The sequence below is a fragment of the Aquarana catesbeiana genome, linkage group LG05, assembly GCF_042186555.1.
Source record: "Aquarana catesbeiana isolate 2022-GZ linkage group LG05, ASM4218655v1, whole genome shotgun sequence".
Lineage (NCBI taxonomy): Eukaryota > Metazoa > Chordata > Amphibia > Anura > Ranidae > Aquarana > Aquarana catesbeiana.
The window spans coordinates 450,263,842-450,289,749 of record NC_133328.1 but is presented as its reverse complement, the minus strand read 5'-3'; the positions used below and the strand labels follow the sequence as shown (position 1 = coordinate 450,289,749).

Below are 25,908 nucleotides of genomic sequence, written 5' to 3'. Positions count from 1 at the left end.
ATGCAAGCCTTTTTTGTGGGCCACATTTTTGGAGTGATGGACGATGCATTTTTTATCCAGAAATAAAAATGGTTTATGTCAGAGATACAAAAGCAGAGATATTGCACAGTCAGCTTTGAATCAGTTGAATTAGGATGCAATAGAAAAGGACACGATACATGCAGCTTGTCATCTACAAATCCACATCTAAGGCAAGCCATACAAGATTAATTTTCTTTTGCTCAACTAATGGTTGGAACAAAAGAAAATTAATTGATTTCCTAATCCTCACATTCAAGGTGATGCTGTTTTGAAAGTTTGAAAGAAGCTGATGGGGTGTAGGGATGTTCTAAAAGCAAGTGAACCCTCGTATGATATCCTGCCTGGAGTGTTCCTTCAAACCCATTCAGATCTGGAGACCATTCTGATGAAAGTTATGACACGCATATAAGACATGCAGCTCTCAGAATGGTCTGCCAATTTATTTCCGTGTTTCCACTTATATAACCAAAATGACATCACAACAAAAGTCCAACCCTTTCATTAATATATGGTAAAGATACGGACATACAGGATGTTTTAAAACAAGCAAAAATAGAATATTAATAACTCATATAGAAACTAATAACCGGAAAAGGCTAACAGGAAAGGGGCTAGCACATCATTTAAAAGAAGTGAGGCAATTTATAAGAAATTGAAACTTAACTTCTCATAAACGTCACATATACATATTATTCTAAAATGGATACAGTCTTTTAAAATGGTGGACAGCAATCTAAAATATCCTTACAGAAGCTGGACATCAGCAGCAGGAAGGTGGTGGAGGCCATGTTGGTACACCCTGCACTGCTCAACGCTAAAACTTTAATCTTTAGCCTTTCAAAATTAAATATCCTAATAGCATCACAGATGTCAATATACTAAATTTATTTATATACGCTCACTTTATTGCTAAAATTACTCTGAAATTCAAGATGTACCTGGGTGTAGTAAGATGTCCACATGGGTGTTCTATCAGAATACCGCTACTCGTCAGATAATAAAGTGTGTGGGATGCATGGTGGCACACATCACGCATGCGCAGTAAGTTTTTCTCGTTGGACCGTTCGTTGGACTCGTTTTTCCATTGAATCTGATGAGTAGCGATTTGATAGAACACTTGCACCCTACTCAGCCTCTCAGTGAGCTGCTGAGAGCTTAAGCCGGCCACTCCTGCCCCCTCCACAGCCCAGCGCTCCAGTGAGCCCCGAGAACTGAGCAATCAGCGGTATTTGACCACTCAGTTGTCTTAGAGCCAGCGGGGGACCGATGCTTCATCCACCTAGGTAAGTATGATTCTAAAAAAATTGAATTCCCATACTTCTCTTTAAGCTTGCAGAGTGCACAGTCTTTTTGTCTTTAGTAAATCAACCCCTCTGTGTCAGTGGTTCTGACAGCCTGCTGACTAACTTGTGATAGCGTTGTATCCTGTAGTTGTGTTGTATAGATGTGATAACTGTATGTAGTGGCTTTAGTCAGGTAAAATTCAGTCTTATTTTCCAGGTCTGTTTTAGCATATTTCCCACTGTTGATTATACTTCTGGTCTCTATGCACACCTTCATTTTACTTTTTTTTTTTTTTTTTGGCAAGCGCTGTTCTCCACTGTTATTATTGTTTGACTATATTTCAGAAGTGTTTTTCTGAGTACCTACACTAGGAACACTGCAGCTGTCACAATACGTTGCCAGTGTCACCAACAAGGTCATGCTGCTGCCCCCCAAAAGAATAAAAAAAAAGACCCTATAAAAAAAAATATATATCTATACATTTTTCCTCCCTCCAAAAAAATTCAAGTGAAACCCCAGTTTGTAGAAAATAAAAAATGTAATTTAGAAGAAAGAAAGAAAAAAGATTATAACAACCCCCATTCAAGAAAACCCCCCAGAAAACAAAGAAAAGGTAGTCCAACAAAGTGCTGTTGGGTCAACAGTATTTGCTGTGAATTCAATGGTGGGCACACACAGCAATCCAATTCACAATAAAGGAGCACTGAACAGCGTGAGGGGGGGAGGTACACTTCACTCTCTGTAGCCCCCCAACACTGCAGTTCACCTTAATGATGCAGTGGCAATATACAACACTGTATAGCTCTGTAAGTAGTACACTAGCACTGTATAGTAAGACTAACATAAATATCTCTCCCTGAAATAACTGTCAGCTGTCCCTCACTATTCCGACTCCAACACACACTGACAAAAGCACAGCTCCCAACTGTCCCTGATTTCGAGGGACTGTCCTTGATTTGGAACAAAGTCCCTCTGGCCCCCTTTCCTCCTCATTTGTCCCTCATTTTGGTCTGATCTATAAAGTTGTATATAAAATACGCTATTTATCTTTCAAAAAGTGTTTTACAGTGCTAAACCTTTCATACAGTTTCTTAATTGCTGCATTTGTACATTTAAAAAGGCAGTATAAAGGAATAATAGTGGTAAAAAAAGCACTTGTGGGTTTAACTAATTATTTTTTGTATGATTCTTCTTTAAGGTGGCATGGTAGGGGGGTGTCCTATACCTACATAACTTTGCCAGCAGGTGTCCCTCGTTCCCATCTCAAAAAGTTGGGAGGTATGCAAAAGGCTGATTGGAAAGTTGACTTTTATAGGGAGGGGGCAGACACATTTTCCAAGCCCCATTATTGACCATACTCCACCACTTGACCACAGTTCACAGGTATGCAAAAAACAGTGGGGGGTTCACAGTTGGTGCTCAGGTGAGCAAGGGAAGCCACCGGTGAAGCCCGGGAGAAGCACTGCCCACCATAGATGGGGTAAGTGTACCAGATCCACCCAACCGACCAGGGGGTGGTACTGTTTGCCACCCCACCCCCAAAAAATAAAATTTTATCACTGGCCGCCACTGGTGAAAGTACCCTTAATCTGTGGTCCAAGAACCTCCCCACCAAAAGCTGGAGAAGAGAATCAGGTTAGAGAGAGCTTCCCGATAGAAAGGGCTCTTATATAAAAAAGGAAATAAAAAGGACTGCTGTCTTTTGGAAAAGCCAAATAATGAGTTATGCAGTTGGAGAGAACAGTAGACTGATCACAAAGTAAGGCAGGCCATACACGGCTCTGATCTCTGCCGGTTCAGGCTGAATGTACCAAGTTGATTAATCGATCAACTTGGGTACAACCAGCATGCTGGGTTTTACCTGAAATTATCGCTAGCGCATGCTATAGCCTCTAGCAATAATCACTGTTTCCTCCACCTGCAGGTAGAAGACAATGGCCAGGCAGGAGGGATTCCTGCATCAATACTATCCGTATTAATGGGGGAATTGAGCAAATTTCTTTCCTGCAACCCATGTCATCTTTACCACAATTCCTTTTACATTGGCAGGAAATCCTCACTCAGCACAAGTCTGGTAATAAATGATGCACATTGTGTAAATTGTTGCTGCAGAACATTTAAGGTTTTTATCTTACAGATATGGAGTGGATAATACTGCAGAAATCATTTCCTTCTACTTTCTTTTAAAGAACTATAATAGCATTTTTATGAAACTACTGATCATCACTTTTCTCTATATAAACCAGGTCTTATGCTGTGGAATCATCTTGGTTTCTGTTGTTCTGTCTCACACTATCTCTTACTGTATCTGCGATCTACATGGTTTTATCCCACCCTGCATGTGAAATATCTTTATGCAGAAAAATAAAAGCACATTGTATAGTATTGTTTTAAAATGAACTTTGACTCCTGGTTCACACTTATGCGATGCGGGAAACGCACAAGACTCCATGCATTTCCCTGCATCGCACTCTAAGCAATCGCACAGCATCCATGTGATCTGCTGCTTGTGTCAATGTTATCTGAATGACACGCCAAACCAGATTGCAAAATGCAGTGCGATTGCCAGAATTGCATCACATGAGTGTGACCACCAATACGATGCGATTCAGGTGTAGGGGAAAAAAAGGGTCCTGCACCATTTTGGTGCGGATATGATGCAATTTCAACCATACAAAATACATTATATGGCTGAAATTGCACCGCACAGTGCAGTGTCTGCATCACATCAGTGTGAACCCAGGCTAAAAAACATACATTGCTGAAGTTCAGTGGTGTTTTTAAGTATCTCTGTTAGTTTTCAATTCAAACCTCTTTGTCTTTAACATGCCACATGGGACATGGGACATGGGAAAAAAAAGTCAAGGTTCCCATGTAAAGCCTGAATGATGCATCCTAGGGGCTCTACTAGTTCTTGCTATAGCATGTGCTACAGCAAAGTGACATTTACAAAGTGAATCCAATATATAGTTTAAATTGCTGGCAAATAACATTTCACTGCTGAATTCTTAAAAAACAAAACAGCACATAGACTTCTCACAATTTCCCTCAAATATTGTATTATTCCCCAGGACAATACCCACCCCCATGCTATTTTTAGAAACCCTTTGCCTATTGGTCAGTAAATGGGCATTTTTGATTTGACACATTTGTGTGTCAAATCAAATTTGATTTTAATGGGGTTCAGTTGCGGCATCTGAACTTGTTTGAAGATTGCTGAACCCTGCTGAAACAGAATCCATGGAAATTTGGCTAATTTCTGTCCAGCACACAACAAAAGGATGAGAACTGTGCAACATTCATACATAGAAAATCATTGGTGAAAATGAGAATTAGGACAGTTCTATACAGTGTCTATACTTAAAGATTAGGAACAGGCTCCATAAATGATACTGCTCTAAAGCTTCGATACATCTAGGATAAAAAGAGATACTTAGAATCACACACAGGAGGGGGCAGGCAAAGCTCTCCTGTGTAGTGTCTATAAATATAGAAGAAATACAGAGAGTTACATCCACATACTTGCCGACAGTGCAGATTTTCCCGGGACAACCATGGCCTGAGGAAGGCCTGTGATTGGCCGATACGCATCTAGAAGGGAGGAGCTGATAGTCACGTTCAGCCAGGCACTGTGTACTCTGGAGGTTTTTATGTGATTTTAAAAGTTTTGTTAGTGCAACTTGTCTGTTTGGGGGCTTTGATTAAATTTGTATATGGAGAACACTATGGTCTCTATACCTATTATTTACATGTCCTGAACTCATGGAATCTTGAGCCAAGCTGGGAGATGATCCATTTCTTTGGATATTAATGAACTGTTACCATTAAGAAAAGAGACATCTGGATTACCCACCATTGATCGGGAAGAGGAAGTGAGAGCAAAGAGCTTGTGGGGAGATCCGCATATGAGTTATGACTCATCTGGGAATTGAGCACGCATTTTTACTGGTGGTGGTGTGCACTCCTTTTGAGGATGAATAATCGCTGTGGTGGAATTGTGTGGATACACTGATCACAAGAAGAGTTTTTCATGTTTTATTTCTTAATTTTTTCATTTTATGGACTATTCATTTATATGTAGGATTTATTTATTTTAGAGATTTGCACTTTACATTTATAATTTTACACATAGCGCTACATTTATTTATTTACAATCCATTTTGAAATTAGTGTGGTGTACCAATGTTTAGCAGCTGTGCATATTTATTATTAGGTTAACTTATTTAAACATCACAATATTTTTTACTTGTGGCGCTGATTGTTTCATCTTATAATCCTGGAAATTAGACCCTGGTCCTGGTCTGAACACGTCCTGTTAAAAATCCCGATATCTTGCTTTTGTCCCAGGCATCTGGACTTTAAAAGCGGCACCGGCCACCATTTCTGGATAAACAGCATTCAGAGTATCCTCCCACTGTCTCAGTTTGTCCTCCTGGCCAATAGAAGACAACTTATCTTCTATTGGCCAGGGAAGACACATGCTCTGAGATCTGCCTCTGCAATTTGGCAAGTATAGCAAGCGGGGCGTGGCTAGACTCAGAGCGCAGTTGTTGGAGCACTTGAGGGTTAGAGGTAAGTGCTGCTGCTGCTCCTTCTTCTGATAGCAGTGTGTATCAGTGGGACAAGAAAGTCGCCTGCCTGGTGCCACTTGGGACCGAGGAGGAGAAAAGAAAGGGAAAAGAGGAGCACTTAGGTCATGGGACAGACTGCGGTGCGTGCCCAGGGAGCCGGAGAGCCACAGATGCAACAGAGGACAGTTTAATTTAATTTAAATATAAGAAATAATGCACTTCAATTATCCTGACACCATAACAACTATGGTGCTGTGATGATTGAAGTGCCAACACCAGGTGTTTGGAGTATTTTTATCTGCTGATTGTTAAACTTTCTGGAATTCACATATTGCTATTGTGGTTTAGGATCTGGGCCTGCTGTCCCTCCATCCCTCTTTCTTTCCTTCTCTCTCCTTCTCTCCCTATCTCTTTCTCTTTCTTCATCCATCCCTCTCGTCCTTCTCTCTCCATCCCTCTTTCATCTCAGACTCTAACCACACCCCCTTTAAGCCATGCCCAATACTTGGTTTAGACCATGCTCCCTTTCATTGCGGCACGCTGCATTTTTTCACCCCCGCTATAACACACCTATAAATAAATGCCCTGCTCCTTAATTATAATAAGACTCCGCCTACAGACAAAAAAAGTGTCCCTATCAATTTTTTGTGACGGTTGGCAACTATGCATCCATCATACAGGGCAAAGTAAGTGGTACTGGGCAGCATTAACACATGTGGAACCAGAACAGATACTGACAATTTTAGGGTGCACACTTTAATCATACCTAAACATGGTTCAGCCCAATGTCCAGGAATGATTAAGAATACCATGTTCTGTAGCACTTTGAAACAGTGGTGCCAGGCATGGTTCACTTGTGGTCCCGTACAGTTTGATTCAGTGTGAATGCAAATGGTGCCTGAGCAGATAACTCTCCATAGATCACTGAGCACAGAAGCAGGGGTTACTGTGATCTGGTTGGCAGAAGTGATGATGTAAGTGTGTCCAGTGTGAGTGCAGACTAGCTGAGGTGTAAGGGGCAATTAAACCCAGGCATGGTTTGTTTCAGTTGTGCACAGTGTGAATGCACCCTTAAACTGGCCATACATGGTTCTTTTTTTTGTTCAGCTAGCAGGCTGAATGGAAAAAAGAAAAAATTCCTCCATCCACACATAATAGGTAGGTGGAGAATTTTTCCCCACCAAGGCACTGTATTCTGACAGCAGTATTCTCCGCCAAGGGCATTGCTAGGTCTACAAGAGATCTGGGGCTAGAGCCCATAGCAGCGTAGTAAATAAAGTCATACGCTTGGGCGGGCATACACATGTATATACAGTAATATACGTGTGTGTGTACATATCCCCAGAGAGCCCCCCACTGACATCAGGGTCCCCAGAGAGCCCCCTCTTACATCATGGTCCCCAGAGATCCCCCCTTACATCAGGGTCCCCAGAGAGCCTCCTCCTTACATCAGAGTCCCCAGAGAGCCTCCCCCTTGCATCAGGGTTCCCAGAGAGCCCCCCTTACATTAGGGTCCCCAGAGAGCCTCCCCCTTAAAATCAGGGTCCCCAGAGAGCCTCCCCCTAAAAATCAGGGTCCCCAGAGAGCCTCCCCCTTGCATCAGGGTCCCCAGAGAGCCCCCCTTACATTAGGGTCCCCAGAGAGCCTCCCCCTTAAAATTAGGGTCCCCAGAGAGCCTCCCCCTTGCATTAGGGTCCCCAGAGAGCCCCCCCCACTTACATCAGGGTCCCCAGAGAGCCTCCCCTCCCCTTGGGGACCCCTGCAGAGACTCGGGGCTATGGGCCCCAGATTCGGGGCTATAGCACCAAAAGCCACCCCCTAGCTAAGCCACTGCTCTCTGCTGTCAGAATACAATGATGATCCATGAACGTTTTCCAGCTTGTTTGTTCGGCATAAGTCAATCCAACGATCAGCTTTTGCGGAACGGAGATGGTCACGCACAGATCAAAATTCATCCTATCCCTGTTGGACCGGACAGATATCAATCTGTCTATAGACATCTTTAGACATCATACATAAAATAAAAGGGGCAATGCACAGTATCCATAAAGAAAATAATCCAGCCAGCCTACACAGCAAGGCATGGTTCTTGATTCATACAAATACAAAATACTGAACAAGACATTTATAATTAAAGATTTGAGCTAAGGTTTGGGTTCACATTTTCCATGGATTCACAGCTAATCCTGTGTATGTGAGAATTGCAAACCCAGAAAACTAATGTGAGCATTCACCAGACTAAAATTAGTTGTAACTTGATGCACTGTGAATAAATGGGGCTTTTGGATAAGTCAGCACCCTCACTATAAAAGAGTGTGGTCAAAAGGAGCCATACGTGGCAAAGTGATTCAGCTGTGATAGGGAAAACATAGGGAGTGCTGCTGATAAGATGCATTGGGAGTGGTTAGTGTAGCGCTTGTAGTCAATCTGACTTTAAGGAGGGGGGCTTTTTAGCCACTTCAGCTCTTGAAGGTGTTACCCACTTCCTGACCAGGCCATTTTTTTGCGATACGGTACTGCGTTGCTTTAACTGACAATTGTGCAGTAGTACGATGCTGTACCCAAATAAAATTGATGTCTTTTTTTCCCATAAATAGAGCTTTCTTTTCTGTTACATATTTTTGGTAAAAAAAATCCCAATAAGCGTATATTGATTGGTTTGCGCAAAAGATATAGCTTCCAAAAACTATGGGATATATTTAGGGACTTTTTCTTTTTGTTTTTATTGTTTTTACTAGTAATGGTGATGATCAGTGATTTTTAGTGGGAATGTGACATTGCAGTGGACAAATTGGACACTAAGTGACACTTTTTGGGGACCAGTGACATTAATACTGTGATCAGTGCTAAAATAAATGCACTGTCATAGTATAAATGACACTGGCAGGGAAGGGGTTAACACCAGGGGAAATCAAAGGGTTAAGTGTGTGCCTGGGAGGTGCTTTCTTGTGCCCTGTATACACGATAGGATTTTCTGACAACAAATGTTCGATGGGAGCTTATTGTCGGAAATTCCAACCGTGTGTAGGCTCCATTGGACATTTTCCGTCGGAATTTCCGACAAACAAAATTTGTGATCTGGATCTCAAATTTTCCGACAACAAAATCCGTTGACGGAAATTCCGATCGTGTGTACACAATTCCGACGCACAAAATTCCACACATGCTCGGAATCAAGCAGAAGAGCAGCACTGGCTATTGAACTTCATTTTTCTCGGCTTGTCGTACAAGTTGTACGTCACCGCGTTCTTGACGTTCGGAATTTCTGACAACATTTGTGTGACTGTGTGTATGCAAGACAAGTTTGAGCCAACCAACATCTGTCTGAAAAAAATCCACGGTTTTGTTATCTGAAAATCCTATCGTGTGTACAGGGCATAACTGTGTGGGGGACGGATACACTGGAGGAAAATAGAGATAGTGTTTCAGCTTAGCGGAAACACAAGATTTCTCTTTTCCTCTCTGACAGATCAGCATTTTGCCTTGTTTATGTAGGCACACCGCTGCTCCGTCTCTACATAGAACGATGTGTCCAATCACAGTGGGAGTGGCACTCTGGCGGTGCGCGCGCCCCCTACACTGTGTGCACAAAGTCACGTACAGGTATGTGATTTTGCGCAGCCGAGGCCACCCTGATGCAGTATATATGCGCTGGGCAGTCCGGAAGAGGTTAATAGAGTGGACTTTCCATCTTCACGGAAGGTTACAAGGAACCATTTTAGTGGAATGTCCAACAAGGTGGTATATTTGTAGACATCACGATGTGGGGTGCAAAGAAGCTGGTTTTGTTTTTACAAAATGGTGTGAAGTCTAGTATGTTCTTCTTGCCTAAGGTAATACCGTACCCACAAAAGAGAACTGGGGTGGGGCTTGAGGTATATGAGGTATGAGGTATGTGCGGCAAAGAAACACAGTCAATATAAAACACAATGTTTATTGCTAAATAATAATTGCATAACATGTAAGAAAATTCATTCCACAATGACAACATGTAACAAACATAGTATATAGAAACAATAAATGATACATTGTATAATAAACATATGACCGCTGCATCAAGATAATAAATTGTAGGGTAAATAGATGTAGTGCCCTGGGGTTTAGTCAGGGAGCTCCTCACCAAATTCCTTGTCAGGTGTAGCTACTGTAGATAGTTGTTAGAGATCCATTGATTTCTCCCTAAGTTTGGCCTTGTTGTACTTTTCTCTTCTACTAATAGGTGGCTGGGCACTTGGTGGCATTAGATGTGAGAAGGACATTTCAAGGTCAAGTTATGGGTATATGGGATATCTCAGCCAATAGGCAGGGGTTTTCTTGAATCCCTTAGCCTGCTGGGAGAACCTATATATTCAGGTGGAGTCAGGTGATCTAGGTTCTGTGTCACCCGGACTGCCGTCTGGGTAGACGTGTATCGTCTTCCCCGGGCTGCTAGGCTACCCCGGGGGCATATGGCTGCCAGGCTGTGTGAGGGCCTATCCAGAAGTAAGAGGGCAGCGCAGGGTTGGGATTTTTTTATACTAGTAATGACAGCTATCATCAACTTATAGCAGGTCTGCGATATTGTGGTGGAAAGTCAGACACTAACTGACATGTTTGACACTTTGCAGGAATCAGTGACATTAATGCTAAAAATATGCACGTCACTGTACGAATGACACTGTCTGGGAAGGGGTTAAATATCTAGGGCGATCAAAGTGTTAACTGTATGCCTGGCCAGTGTTTGTGTTTTCTATGTGTGCTGCTTTTACTAAGGGAAGAGATGGATTTTAGTTCCTGCTTTTGCTTTCTGTCAGAACAGAACGCTGCCTTGTTTACGTAGGCAGAGCTCCGTTATGAGTAGACATGTGCGATTTGTTTCGTTCCGAATTGAAATTCGGATGGATTTTTGTTTTTTGAAAATTCGGATGTATATGAATTTCTGAATTATGATAGTACCGAATTTAAACAAATCCGAAATAACGAAAAAAAAAAATTCGGACGAAATTCAAACTCAAATCGTTTTCTAATACTTTTCGAATACTTTTCTAATTAGAATAATTTTCAAATTCGAATTTGAAAAGTTTTTGAATAGTTTTCCAGTTTCCAAAGATAATAAAATAGAATAGAAAATAAAGGAATAGAATAGAAAAAATAATAGAATAGAAAAGAATATAACAAAATAAAAGAATAGAATATAATAGAGTAAAACAAAACAAAATAGACTAGAATAGAAAATAAGTGAACAGAATAGACTAGAATATAATAGAAACAAATAGAATAGAATAACATAGAATATAACCATCTTCTGAAATTCGAATTTCAAATAGAATAAATTTGAATACATAAGAAAAAAATAGAATAGAAAAAAAAATTATAGAAAAAAAAAGAATGGAATAGGCTATAATATAATAGATTAAAAAAAAAAAAAAACAATGGAATAGAATACAAAGAAAATAACCATTTCCCAAAATTCAAGTAGAATCAATTTGAATTTGAATAGAATAGAAAATAACAGAATAGTATAGAAAAAAAAAAACAATAGAATAGAAAGAATATAACCATCTTCTGAAATTCGAATAGAATTGAATTTGAATAGAAAATAAAATAAAATAGAATAGAAAATAATAGAATAGAACAAACAAATAGAAAAAGAATAAAAAAAATAGAATAGAATAAAATAGAAAGAATATAACCATTTTCCAAAATTCAAATAGAATCAATTTGAATCTTAATATAATAGAAAAGAATAGATTAGAATAGGAAGATGGTTATATTCATTATATTCTATTCTGTTGGTTCTTTTCTATACTATTGTGTTATTTTGTATTCTATTTGATTTTGGAAAATTGTTATATTATTTCTATTATATTGTTTTTTAATTCTTTTCTTTTCTATTCTATTCGAATTTCAGAAGATGGTTATAATCTATTTAATTCTATTATTTTTTTTATTCTATTGTATTCCTTGCTATTCTATTCCATTCTATTCTTTTAATTTATTTATTTATTTTTTGTTGTTCTGTTTTACTCTATTATGTTCTGTTCTTTTATTTTTGGTTATATTCTTTTCTATTCTACTCTATTTATATAGAGTACGAATAGTTATGCACATTTACTTTTTCTGTTATTTTGTCCTATTTGTTGTTTGCTTCACAATAATAATAAAAAAAATCTTCAAAGTTGTGGACATGTTCTTTAAATTAAATGATGCAAATCCTCAAACAATCCATGTTAATTCCAGGTTGTGAGGCAACAAAACACGAAAAATGCGAAGGGGTGAATACTTTTGCAAGGCACTGTAATAAGCCTACGCTTATGACATCATGCACAGCTCTCTTTGTCACTCTTGTAAGAGTTTGCCAGGAAGGGAGGGGGGATGAGTCATAAGCGGGCCAATGAGAGCTGCAGGGCTGCAGAGCTGGAGGTGTGCCTCTGTGTGTCTGTGTAAATCTAGGAAGTGAACAGGCAGCAGCTTCAGCTGCCCACAGTTAAAATGGCTGCAGCCAGACTCAGTGGAGGGAGATTTTCTGCAGCATATTTGGCAATAGGGATGAGCCGAACACCCCCCGGTTCGGTTCGCACCAGAACCCGCGAACGGACCGAAAGTTCGCACGAACGTTAGAACCCCATTGACGTCTATGGGACTCGAACGTTCGAAATCAAAAGTGCTCATTTTAAAGGCTAATTTGCATGGTATTGTCCTAAAAAGGGTTTGGGGACCCGGGTCCTACCCCAGGGGACATGTATCAATGCAAAAAAAACTTTTAAAAACGGCCGTTTTTTCGGGAGCAGTGATTTTAATGATGCTTAAAGTAAAAAAAAAAAAGTGAAATATTCCTTTAAATATCGTACCTGGGGGGTGTCTATAGTATGCCTGTAATCTGACGCGTGTTTCCCATGTTTAGAACAGTCCCTGCACCAAATGTCATTTTTAAAGGAAAAAAATCTCATTTAAAACTGCTTGCGGGTTTAATGTCATGTCGGGTCATGGCAATATGGATGAAAATCAGTGAGACAAACGGCATGGGTACCCCCCAGTCCATTACCAGGCCCTTTGGGTCTTGTATGGATATTAAGGGGAACCCCGCACCCAAATTAAAATAAGGAAAGGTGTGGGGCCACCAGGCCCTATATACTCTGAACAGCAGTATACAGGCGGTGCAAACAAGACAGGGACTGTAGGTTTGTTGTTAAGTAGAATCTGTTTGTAATTTTGAACATTTTTAACGTGTTTAGCTCCAGCCAAAAAATCTTTTCTAAGCTTTTTGGAAAACATAGGGAAGGGTTATCACCCCTGTGACATTTGTTTTGCTGTCTTTCCTCCTCTTCAGAAGATTTCACCTCACTTTTTTGTCCCAATGAAAAATGTTTTTTGAAAATTTGGGTTTTTTTGTGGAACAAGGATTGGAAAGCATCAGTGGAAAGGAGAAATTGTTTTCCCATATTAACTCTTACAGGAAAGAATTTCCCTTCCTAGGGGTAGATTTCATCTCACTTCCTGTTGTCTCCTTCCGTTTGCAAGTAGGAGTCGTTTGTAAGTTAGATGTTTGAAAGTAGGGTCCTGCCCTATATACTCAGCAGAAATTTGGGCCTTAGGTGTTGCTGTGGCCACAACACTGTAAGCCCTCACAGGGCCCTGCTGTGAAATATTAGATCAAGAATTGTAATTACATGCCCCTGTTGAACAGGAGCTGAAAAATTAGGCCTTAGGCACTGGTGCTGGTGCCACAACACTGCAACCCCTCACAGACACTCTAGTTGGAACGCAGGAACGAGCCCTGCTGCAAAGTATTGCATCAAAAATTGTAATTACACGCCCCTGTTAGACAGGGGCAGAAAAATTGGGCCTTAGGCACTGGTGCTGGTGCCACAACACTGCAACCCCTCACAGACACTCTAGTTGGAACGCAGGAACGAGCCCTGCTGCAAAGTATTGCATCAAAAATTGTAATTACACGCCCCTGTTAGATAGGGGCAGAAAAATTGGGCCTTAGGCACTGGTGCTGGTGCCACAACACTGCAACCCCTCACAGACACTCTAGTTGGAATGCGGGAACGAGCCCTGCTGCAAAGTATTACATCAAAAATTGTAATTACACGCCCCTGTTAAACAGGGGCTGAAAAATTGTGCCTTAGGCACTGGTGGTGGCGCCCAGAACCAAAAATGTTCTTACAAGCTATCAGCGTGATGATTGAGGAGGAAGAGGATAATTACTTAGGGATAGTCACTCAGCATCAGCATAGGCAGTCTTTGAAGGGATCTGAGATTTCAAAAAAAATTATTCGGTTACATCAGCATCAGGTGCTTGGTAGCTGGTGGTGATCCAAGACTCATTCATTTTTATGAAGGTCAGCCGATCGACCGAGTCGGTGGACAGACGCACCCTGTGATCGGTTACCACGCCTCCAGCAGCACTGAATGTGCGTTCCGAAAGAACGCTGGATGCAGGACAGGCCAGTAGCTCAATTGCATACTGTGCAAGCTCTGGCCAGTGATCCATCCTCAAGACCCAGTAACCCAGAAGATTTTCGGTGGGAAAGGTGTCCAAGTCTGATCTTGCCCCTAGGTATTCCTGCACCATGTAAAACAGACGCTGGCGATGGTTGCTGGAACCGATCATACCTTGGGGCTGCGGACCAAAAAATTGTCTGAACGCATCGGTCAGATGGCCACCTTCTCCACCGCTCCTTCTTTGACTGACCGAAGCCTCAGCAACACGTTGTCCAGAAACAGGAGTTTGTAACCTCCCAGTCTCTGGGAACGCGTTGCACAGACCTTTCTGCAAGGCCTCCCGAAGATGTTTCATCCTCTGCTCCCTCTGCGATGGCAAGATAAGGTCCGCAACCTTACCCTTGTAACGTGGATCAAGGAGGGTTGCCAGCCAGTATTGGTCCTTCTCCTTGATACCACGAATACGAGGATCCTTACGCAGGCTTTGCAGGATCAGGGAGGCCATGCAGCGTAGGTTTGCTGAGGCATTCGGTCCGGAGTCCTCTGGGTCACTAAGAACGACATGGTCCGCAGCCACCTCCTCCCAGCCACGTACAAGTCCATGTGTTTCTTGGGACTGATCCCTTAAAGACTGCTGCTGATGCTGAGTGCCAGGCTCCACCTCCATACTGACACAATCTTCCTCCTCCTCCTCTTCCTCCTCGTCCTCTTCCTGTGTGATCGGCGGGCACGCAGGAACACTGTCTGGATAAAGGGGGCCTTGAGAGCTAAGGAAGTCCTCCTCTTCCTGCCTCTGTTCTGCCTCAAGTGCCCTGTCCATTATTCCACGCAGAGCGTGTGCTCCAACAGGTGGACAAGGGGGACAGTGTCACTGATGCATGCACTGTCACTGCTCACCATCCTCGTGGCCTCCTCGAATGGTGACAGGACAGTGCATGCATCCCTGATCATGGCCCACTGGCGTGGGGAAAAAAAACCAAGCTCCCCTGACCCTGTCCTGGTGCCATAGTCGCACAGGTACTCATTGATGGCCCTCTGCTGCGTGTGCAGCTGCTGCAGCATGGCCAACGTTGAGTTCCACCTGGTGGGCATGTCACAGATTAGGCGGTTCTTGGGCAGGTTAAACTCCTTTTGGAGGTCCGTCAGCCGAGCACTGGCATTATATGACCGGCGGAAATGCACACAGACTTTCCTGGCCTGCCTCAGGACATCCTGTAAGCCCGGGTACCTGCCCAAGAACCGCTGCACCACCAAGTTAAGGACGTGAGCCAAACAGGGCACATGGGTCATTTGTCCCTGTCGGAGGGCAGAGAGGAGGTTGGTGCCATTGTCGCAAACCACCATTCCTGCCTTAAGTTGGCGTGGCGTCAACCACCTCTGAACCTGCCCCTGCAGAGCTGACAAAACCTCTGCCCCAGTGTGGCTCCTGTCCCCCAAGCACACCAGCTCAAGCACCGCATGGCATCTTTTGGCCTGCGTACTTGCGTAGCCCCTTGAACACCTACGGAGCACCGCTGGTTCCGAGGAAGAGGCCATGGAGGAAGAAGAAGAGGAGGGGGTGGAGGAGAGAGGTGTGTCACAATCAGCATTTTGGAGGCGTGGTGGCGGAACAACCTCCAACACTACTGCACCTTGTCCTGCATCCTTCCCAGCTGCCAGCAGAGTCACCCAATGCGCCGTGAAACTTAGGTAACGTCCCTGTCCATGCCTGCTGGACCATGAGTCAGCGGTAATATGCACCTTACCGCTGACCGCCCTGTCCAGCGAGGCATGGACATTGCCTTCCACATGCCGGTAGAGAGCCGGAATCGCCTTCCGTGAGAAAAAGTGGCGTTTGGGTACCTGCCACTGAGGAACCGCACATTCCACAAACTCACGGAAGGGGGCAGAGTCTACCAACTGAAAAGGCAGCAGTTGAAGTGCTAGCAATTTTGCCAAGCTAGCATTCAACCGCTGGGCATGTGGATGGCTGGGAGCAAACTTCTTTCGGCGGTGCAGCAGCTGGGGCAGGGAAATTTGCCTGGTACAATCTGACGTCGGTGTACCAAAAGCAGATTGCCCACAAGTACTTGGCTGTGACACACCTAATTCTACACCTTCATTCCTCTCACTGCAGGTCTCAGAGAGGACTGAAGGTCTAGTGGGGTTGGAAATCTCAGCTGATGAGGAGCAAGGAGAGATCCTCTTTGTTCTTTGGTGTGGGTCTTTTAGATACGCTTGCCAACGAACTGCATGGCAGGTCAACATATGTCTGGTCAAGCATGTGGTACCCAAGCGGGAGATGTTTTGGCCACGCGAGATACGCTTGAGACATATGTTGCAAATAGCAGCGGTGCGATCTGATGCACTCGTCTCAAAAAAGGCCCACACCAAAGAACTTTTTGAATAACGCGCAGAGACTGCAGCGCCCTGCACATGTGGAGCTTTGGGGTGTGATGCAGTCAATGTGCTGCCCTTAGGCTGGCCCCTGGAGGGCATCCTGCCTCGTTGGTGATGTGCCGCCGCCTCCTCCTCCTCCTCCTCCTCTCTCCTATCAGGCACCCACGTTGAGTCAGTGACCTCATCATCCCCTCCCTCCTCATCACTGGAGCAAACCTGGCAGTATGCTGCAGCAGGGGGAGCATGACTGCCAGATTGCTGTCCTTCTTGGGCACCCCCTCTGTCCGTGCTCATGTTACTGCCTTCATCGAGCTCAGTATCGTCATCAGAGCCTTCCAAACGCTGGGCATCCTCCTGGAGCATGTACCCAACACTGTGGTCAAACAGTTCGAGGGAATCCTCATGAGGACATGGTGGAGCTAGGGAAGGAGTCACTGATGACATTGAGCTGAGGGAAGAGGCCGCTGCTTTGCCAGACAAAGCACCCTGGGCATGGGTGAGAGAGGATGAGGAGGATGAGGACGGCTTGGTCATCCACTCGACCAAGTCTTCCGCATGTTGCGGCTCAACACGGCCAGCTGCCGAAAAAAAGGCCAAGCATGTCCCATGGCCACGTGCTGATGAGGATGCACCGTCTCCACGACCAGCACTAGACACAGAGCCTGCTTGCCCTCTCTTATTGGCTTGTGACTGTCTGCCTCTCCTTCTTGGCCTTCCAGACATACTAATGGCCTGTAGCTGCACTAAGCTGGGATAGAACACCTGTAATTTTCTTCAAGTAGCTTTATATACTGTAACCAGACAAGCCTGCCTGTCAGTAGGAAGATAACAGGAATGGATCTAGCTGAACACTGTGAGCAGGACGCACTGTACTAAATGTAAATAGTCTAGCTGCCTGACCGTGGTACTAATAGGATCAAATAGAACACCTGTAATTTTCTTCAGGTAGCTTTATATACTGTAACCAGACAAGCCTGCCTGTCAGTAGGAAGATAACAGGAACGGATCTAGCTGTACACTGTGAGCAGGACGCACTGTACTAAATGTAAATAGTCTAGCTGCCTGACCGTGGTACTAATAGGATCAAATAGAACACCTGTAATTTTCTTCAGGTAGCTTTATATACTGTAACCAGACAAGCCTGCCTGTCAGTAGGAAGATAACAGGAACGGATCTAGCTGAACACTGTGAGCAGGACGCACTGTACTAAATGTAAATAGTCTAGCTGCCTGACCGTGGTACTAATAGGATCAAATAGAACACCTGTAATTTTCTTCAGGTAGCTTTATATACTGTAACCAGACAAGCCTGCCTGTCAGTAGGAAGATAACAGGAACGGATCTAGCTGAACACTGTGAGCAGGACGCACTGTACTAAATGTAAATAGTCTAGCTGCCTGACCGTGGTACTAATAGGATCAAATAGAACACCTGTAATTTTCTTCAGGTAGCTTTATATACTGTAACCAGACAAGCCTGCCTGTCAGTAGGAAGATAACAGGAACGGATCTAGCTGTACACTGTGAGCAGGACGCACTGTACTAAATGTAAATAGTCTAGCTGCCTGACCGTGGTACTAATAGAATCACATAGAACACCTGTAATTTTCTTCAGGTAGCTTTATATACTGTAACCAGACAAGCCTGCCTGTCAGTAGGAAGATAACAGGAACGGATCTAGCTGAACACTGTGAGCAGGACGCACTGTACTAAAGGTAAATAGTCTAGCTGCCTGACCGTGGTACTAATAGGATCAAATAGAACACCTGTAATTTTCTTCAGGTAGCTTTATATACTGTAACCAGACAAGCCTGCCTGTCAGTAGGAAGATAACAGGAACGGATCTAGCTGAACACTGTGAGCAGGACGCACTGTACTAAATGTAAATAGTCTAGCTGCCTGACCGTGGTACTAATAGGATCAAATAGAACACCTGTAATTTTCTTCAGGTAGCTTTATATACTGTAACCAGACAAGCCTGCCTGTCAGTAGGAATTTAACAGGAACGGATCTAGCTGAACACTGTGAGCAGGACGCACTGCACTAAATGTAAATAGTCTAGAAGATAACAGGAACGGATCTAGCTGAACACTGTGAGCAGGACGCACTGCACTAAATGTAAATAGTCTAGAAGATAACAGGAACGGATCTAGCTGAACACTGTGAGCAGGACGCACTGCACTAAATGTAAATAGCAGGAACGGATCTAGCTGAACACTGTGAGCAGGACGCACTGCATTAAATGTAAATAGTCTAGATAGAAGATAACAGGAACGGATCTAGCTAAACTGAATACAGTGTATATATATATATGCAACACCTGGGATGCATATATATACACAATACACTGTAAGTGCAGCTAACTGACTGACTGTTCTGCCTAATCTATCTAACTCAAATCAAATGACACTGTCTCTCTCTCTCTCTATCTCTCAGCACACCGGAACACACACTACACAGGGCCGCCGTGCAGGCGGCCTTATATAGTGTGGGGTGTGTACTAAATCCCCTGAGCCATAATTGGCCAAAGCCACCCTGGCTTTGGCCAATTACAGCTCTCTCTACTGACGGCGCTGTGATTGGCCAAGCATGCGGGTCATAGTGCATGCTTGGCCAATCATCAGCCAGCAATGCACTGCGATGCCGCAGTGAATTATGGGCCGTGACGCGCCACACGAATTTAGCGCGAACGGCCCATAACGTTCGCAATTCGGCGAACGATCGAACAGCCGATGTTCGAGTCGAGCATGGGTTCGACTCGAACACGAAGCTCATCCCTATTTGGCAAGTACAGAATCATAGTATATATAAAATATGCAAAGTGGTTGGAGGGAAGCTTCATAATGACAAAGATGTTTTTATTACAAATTATGTGAGCAGACTGCAGTTCCTCTTTAAGATCCCATGTGAGCAGCTGATAAGAGATCATAGAAGTTCAACCTGTGCCAGGCTGCTCCTAGCTGTTTTAATAAGGACAGTGCAAAGCCTCTTGTTTAGATGTGCTTACAGTCAATGAGGAAACTGAAGCTAAAAATTAGACTCCTTTCAAGCTGAGTGCCTGTGCCATTAGCGCTAAAGCGCCGATTGTTTTTGCAGCGCTTTTCGGCCACCAGCGGGTAGAAAGTCCAGTTTTGCGGCATTTCAAACCGCTTTTAAGACGCTTTGCCCATTCATTTCAATGGGCAGGGTGTTTTGGGAGCGATATTTACAGTGCTCCCAAACCGCCCCAAAGATGCTGCTTGCATGACTTTTCGTAACGTCCCGCAAGTGCACCACCCCAGTGTGAAAAGTCACACTACAATGAATGGGAGACGCTTTTCAGGTGGTTTTCAAAGGGTATTTCTAGCCCTAAAGTACCTGAAAACCGCGTCAGTGTGAAAGGGGTCTTATGCTTGCTATCACACAAAAATAGTGGTATACCTCCAAAGGTATGAACTGCTTCAATAAATTAAAGTATGAATACATGTAAAGGCAAACCTTTTTGTAGATTTTGTTAGAGTAGAGAAGGGTTTAATCCCTGGCAGTTTCTTTTGCTTGTTTGATGTCGGTGTACCATGTGTTTGATGTTGATGTCCCATGTGTCTGATGTTGGTGTCCCATTGCAAACACTTCCCTTCCTTACTAAATGTACAACAGAAAGTAATATGAAATCTCTCCAAGTGAGAGGAAATCCCCTTTTAAGCTGGACAGGTGGAAGATTGTCTGCTGGCACGTCCTATCGTATGCAGTCATTGTTTATTCAGGCACCCACGGGTGTTGCCTCCTATTATTTAATATTAAGTGAAGAAAACAACAACAATTAAGGTGCTGAAACAAGGGGGAGAGAAGATAGGGTTAATTCCTTAACCGTGAAGATAATGTGATTAGGTATAGGTGCTGCAGGTTAATTAGCCTGAATATACAGCTCATAAGTAATGGAAAAGAAAGATTAAATTGTGCAAACCTATACAATAAAGTTCTAATACAATCAACCTGTATGCAATAAAATTCTAATACACTCAAAATGTGTTGACATTCAAGTCCATATAGTGTGTCAAAGTAGTGTTTTCAAGCAAAACTGGTGATATCATCAGACTGTGTTGACATTCAAGTCCATATAGTGTCTCAAAAATAAAATAAAACTGGTGATGTCTGGCATTCATGTTGACTAGTGCTCCACCCTACTGGGAACGGAGGCCTCCACTAGTCTCTGACATCACCACGCATCAGCTGGCTGGCTTGAGCCGCGGTTGTTTGAAAACTGTTTCATTGCCTTTGGATGTCAGTGTTCTATGGAAGTCTTTGCAATAAATTCTTTTAACGGAAATACTGCACCATGAAGTCTCTTCTTCTTCTCTTTACCTGGTAAATGAATCTGAGTTTGGAAGACATATAGGAGGATCGGTTAATACCGTGTGGAAACATTGCATGTAATAGCAGTCCGCTGCATCGGGAGGAATATGGGTTCAGGAGGTGTATTAGGAGGAATATCCACGGTCGGACCTACCCATCCCTGAGCGAGTGTAACATCGGTTCCGGAGGTGCCTTGGAAGGAATATCTATATCACTGAGCCCATTTGATCTCTATTAATGTAGATCCACCTTATCCGGTAAGCGCCCCCCCCCCCCTTATCAGTCAACATTGAATAGCAAGTCTTAAATTTCAACGTGAATGCCTGACATCATCAGTTTTGTTTTATTTTATTTTTGAAACACTATATGGACTTGAATGTCAATACAGTCTGATGATATCACCAGTTTTGTTTGAAAACACTACTTTTCACAAACTATATCGACTTGAATGTCAGCACATTTTGAGTGTATTAGCATTTTATCGCATACAGGTTGTTTTTATTAGAACTTTATTGTATAGGTTTGCGCAATTTAATCTCTCTTTTCCAATAAATACAATGTCACAAAACAGTGCGCACCATTGCCCACCAATGCCAGCATACAGTGCCCACCAGTGGCAGCAATCAGTGCCCACCACTGCCACCAATCAGTGCCTATTAGCGATGCCAGTCAGTGCTAGCAATCAGTGCCGCCTATCAATGCTGCCCATCAATGCCCATCACTGTTGTCGATCAATGCCCATCAGTGTCACCCATCAGTGCCACCCATCAATGCCCATCTGTACCGCCTATCAGTGCCGCCTATCAGTGCCCACCAGTGCCACTTAGTGCCCACCAGTGCCACCTATTAGTGCCCATCAGTGCCACCCAACAGTGCCCATCAGTACCACATATCAGTGCCACCTATCAGTGCCCAAAAGTGTGGCATATTAGTGCCTCCTCATCAGTGCCACCTTATCAGTGCCCATAAGTGCCGCCTCATCAGTGTCCATAAGTGCCACCTCATCAATGCCAGTTCAGCCTATCAGTGCCGCCTCATCAGCGCACATCAGTGAAGGCGAAAAATTACTTAGTTACAAAATGTACTGACAGAAAAAAAGTAAAAAATATTTTGTTTTCAAAATTTTTGGTCCTTTTTTTGTGTAAAAAAATAAAAAACCCAGCAGTGATTAAATACCACCAAAAGAAAGCTTTATTTGTGTGAAGAAAATGGAAAAAAAATTGTTAGGGTACAGTGTAGCATGACCGCGCAATTGTCATTCAAAGTGTGACAGCACAGAAAGCTGAAAAATGGCTTGGGCAGGAAGGGGATGAAGTGCCTGGTAGGCAAGTGGTTAAATGATAAGTGGATATACGTAGTTTACAATAGGAAATATCTTGTTTTATGGATTGATGTTGAGGCAGGGTCTCTTTAGCATCCAAGCCCAAAAGACAACAAAGAGAATTTTTAAATTTCCGTTTCACTTTCCACCTATACCCTATATATTATCCATTTAACAATATTCATCTTTGCTTTGCAAATGGAATGCGATTCCAGGATAAATGGACCTTGATGAGTATAAGGGCTGTGATCTACATAACAGCTTGCTTGATGCTGTCACCTTACTTTTGAAGTTTACCAGCTTTAACTTGATTATTCCTATTGCTGGGCACTAAAATCCACCGATCCAAGAAGGAATTAATTATCTCTACTGCTAAATAATGGTTACATGTAAAGAGATAAGAAGATAATCACCATAAAATGGCATGACATAACTAACTGATATGCCTCAGTTAGTACAAACAGCCTAGATGTCATTTTGAAAAAGATGTGGATACAATATACGTGCAGCAACTGCAATTTCTTGAGTATTATGGCAAATTAAAATATGAGTTCATGCAGGTTTTTATCATTGGAATATGCTATGCTTCATTATTTTAATTCAAGCGTGAAGCCTGATTTCCATATGCAGCTAAGAAAATATGCATTTATTAGAAGGCAAATAAAATAACCTCCGGGAAGAAAGTATTCATTAATATGTAGAAGCTAACTTTTAATATGGCTATAAATGTTAAAGAAAGATATGCTATTTACTTGTGAAACTGAACAGGACATATAAAAAAAAGAGATGTGTATTTATAATAATACGCATTTGTTACCATGTAAAAATGTATTAGGTATTCATACATATTAAGAATCAGTCATGTTTTGTAATTACCATAGTCTACAGATACTGTTGCTCTTTATGATGGCTACTAGGGCACCAACATTATTGCAATATATTTTAAAGCAGGGGTCGTCAACCCCCGGGCCGCGGCCCTCTACCAGGCCGTGGCGTCTATGCAGGCGGCATGAAATTTTGAGTCGCCGTGAGGAAAGCTGGCTGGCGAGCAGAGATGACATCTCTCTCTACCCACCTAGCATCACCACTCTTCCGCCCTCACAGCGTGAGGAATGTCGGCAGTGCGGCAGGGAGCAGAGAGATGACATCATCTCTCCCTGCCGCCTAACATTACCGCTCTTCTGCCCTCACAGCATACAGAATGTTGGAGGTGCGGCGGGGAGCAGAGAGATGACATCATCTCTCACTGCCCGCCCCGCATCTCTGCTCTCCTGCCCTCACTCAAGAATGATCACTAAACCAGTGTCACCAATGCAGTGAAAATCCTCATCTGGTGGCACTGGCAGGTGATGTGGCAAGTGGCATTCCTCATCTGGTGGCACTGGCAGGTGATGTGGCAAGTGGAATTCCTCATCTGGTGGCACTGGCAGTTGATGTGGCAAGTGGCATTCCTCATCTGGTGGCACAGGCAGGTGACGTGGCAAGTGGCATTCCTCAACTGGTGGCAGGCAAGCGTGGCAAGTGGCATTCCTCATTTGGTGGCAAGTGGCATTCCTCATCTGGTGGTACAGGCAGGTGATGTGGAAAGTGGCATTCCTCAACTGGTGGCAGGCAAGCGTGGCAAGTGGCATTCCTCATCTGGTGGCAGGCGATGTGGAAAGTGACACATTCAGGGCTCCAACTGATTCTGCATTATGGTGAGTTGAACTATTTCATTTATATTACAATGTAATATAAGAAATAATGCGCTTCATTCATTCTGACACCATACCAACCATGGTGCCGTGATGATTGAAGTACCAACAGCAGAACACCAGCTATCGCCCCGATAAATTGCCCACGAAATTTGCTTACCCCCCCCCGCGTGCGCGTACATTTCCCCCCCGCCCCCCCTTGTCGGGCCTTGGCACAATTCTCTTCCACGCAGCCGAACCCCGGTGCCAAAAAGGTTGGGGACCACTGTTTTAAAGCTCAACTCCAGCCAAGATTTTTTTTTGTTTTGCATAGAAGGGCAAAGTGTAAGAACTTCTGTTTTTACTTTGCTGGCAGTGTCCCCATCTGGGAATTACCCCTTCACTTCCTGTCTAAGTTTACATAACCTGGCAGAATTTATGATTTCTTGACCATTTTCAGAGAATATGAATGATAACACAAAAACTTTTCTTTCACTTATGGTTAGTGTTTGGCTGAAGCCATTTATTATCAATCAACTGTGTTTACTCTTTTTAAATCATAATGGCAACAGAAACTATCCAAATGACCCTGATCAAAAGTTTACACACCCCAGTTCTTAAAGAGGATTAAGGTGAAAAACCTTCTGTGGTACTGCAGCCCCCCCAGCCCCCTTTTTACTTATCTGACCCCCATCTTTCTCCAGCCGAGAACGAACACACCAGTTCTACCTGGTGTCTCTTGTCCTGATTGGATAGATTGATAGCAGCGCAGCCATGGTCTCCCACTGCTGTCAATCCAATGACGCAGTCCCTGTAGCGTAGCCCCTTGAATGGCTACGGAGCACCGCTGGTTCCGAGGACAAAGCACAGGAAGAGGCCATGGAGGAAGAAGAAGAGGAGGGGGTGGAGGAGAGAGGTGTGTCACAATCATTAGTAGTGGCATTTTGGAGGCGTGGTGGCGGAACAACCTCCAACACTACTGCACCTTGTCCTGCATCCTTCCCAGCTGCCAGCAGAGTCACCCAATGCACGGTGAAACTTAGGTAATGTCCCTGTCCATGCCTGCTGGACCATGAGTCAGTGGTAATATGCACCTTACCGCTGACCACCTTGTCCAGTGAGGCATTGACATTGCCTTCCACATGCCGATAGAGAGCCGGAATCGCCTTCCATGAGAAAAAGTGGCGTTTGAGTACCTGCCACTGAGGAACCGCACATTCCACAAACTCACGGAAGGGGGCAGAGTCTACCAACTGAAAAGGCAGCAGTTGAAGTGCTAGCAATTTTGCCAAGCTAGCATTCAACCGCTGGGCATCTGGATGGCTGGGAGCAAACTTCTTTCGGCGGTGCAGCAGCTGGGGCAGGGAAATTTGCCTGTTACAATCTGACGTCGGTGTACTGAAAGCAGATTGCCCACAAGTACTTGGCTGTGACACACCTAATTCTACACCTTCATTCCTCTCAGTGCAGGTCTCAGAGAGGACTGAAGGTATAGTAGGGTTAGAGATCTCAGCTGATGAGGAGCAAGGAGAGGTCCTCTTTGTTCTTTGGTGTGGGTCTTTTAGATACGCTTGCCAACGAACTGCATGGCAGGTGAACATATGTCTGGTCAAGCATGTGGTGCCCAAGCGGGAGATGTTTTGGCCACGCGAGATACGCTTGAGACATATGTTGCAAATAGCAGCGGTGAAACTTGTCTCAAAAAAGGCCCACACCAAAGAACTTTTGGAATAATGCGCAGAGACAGCAGCGCCCTGCACATGCAGGGCTTTGGGGTGTGATGCAGTCAGTGTGCTGCCCATAGGCTGGCCCCTGGAGGGCATCTTGCCTCGTTGGTGATGTGCCTCCTCCTCCTCCTCCTCACTCCTATCAGGCACCCACGTTGAGTCAGTGACCTCA

At 43.7% G+C, this 25,908-nt stretch overlaps 1 protein-coding gene across 2 annotated transcripts in view; it reads left to right on the top strand.

The window, feature by feature from the left end:
- Nucleotides 1–25,908, top strand: part of MC5R (melanocortin 5 receptor) — a 97,576-nt gene that overhangs the window by 61,955 nt on the left and 9,713 nt on the right. Inside the window, exon 1 of one of the 2 annotated variants that reach the window (XM_073631282.1) lies at nt 23,546–24,033. The exons of the other annotated variant lie outside the window; for it this stretch is intronic. Coding sequence (XP_073487383.1) covers nt 23,988–24,033 — 46 coding nt within the window. The 5' untranslated portion in view covers nt 23,546–23,987. Of the gene's footprint in view, nt 1–23,545; nt 24,034–25,908 lie in introns of those variants that run through there. 2 annotated transcript variants of the gene reach the window in all.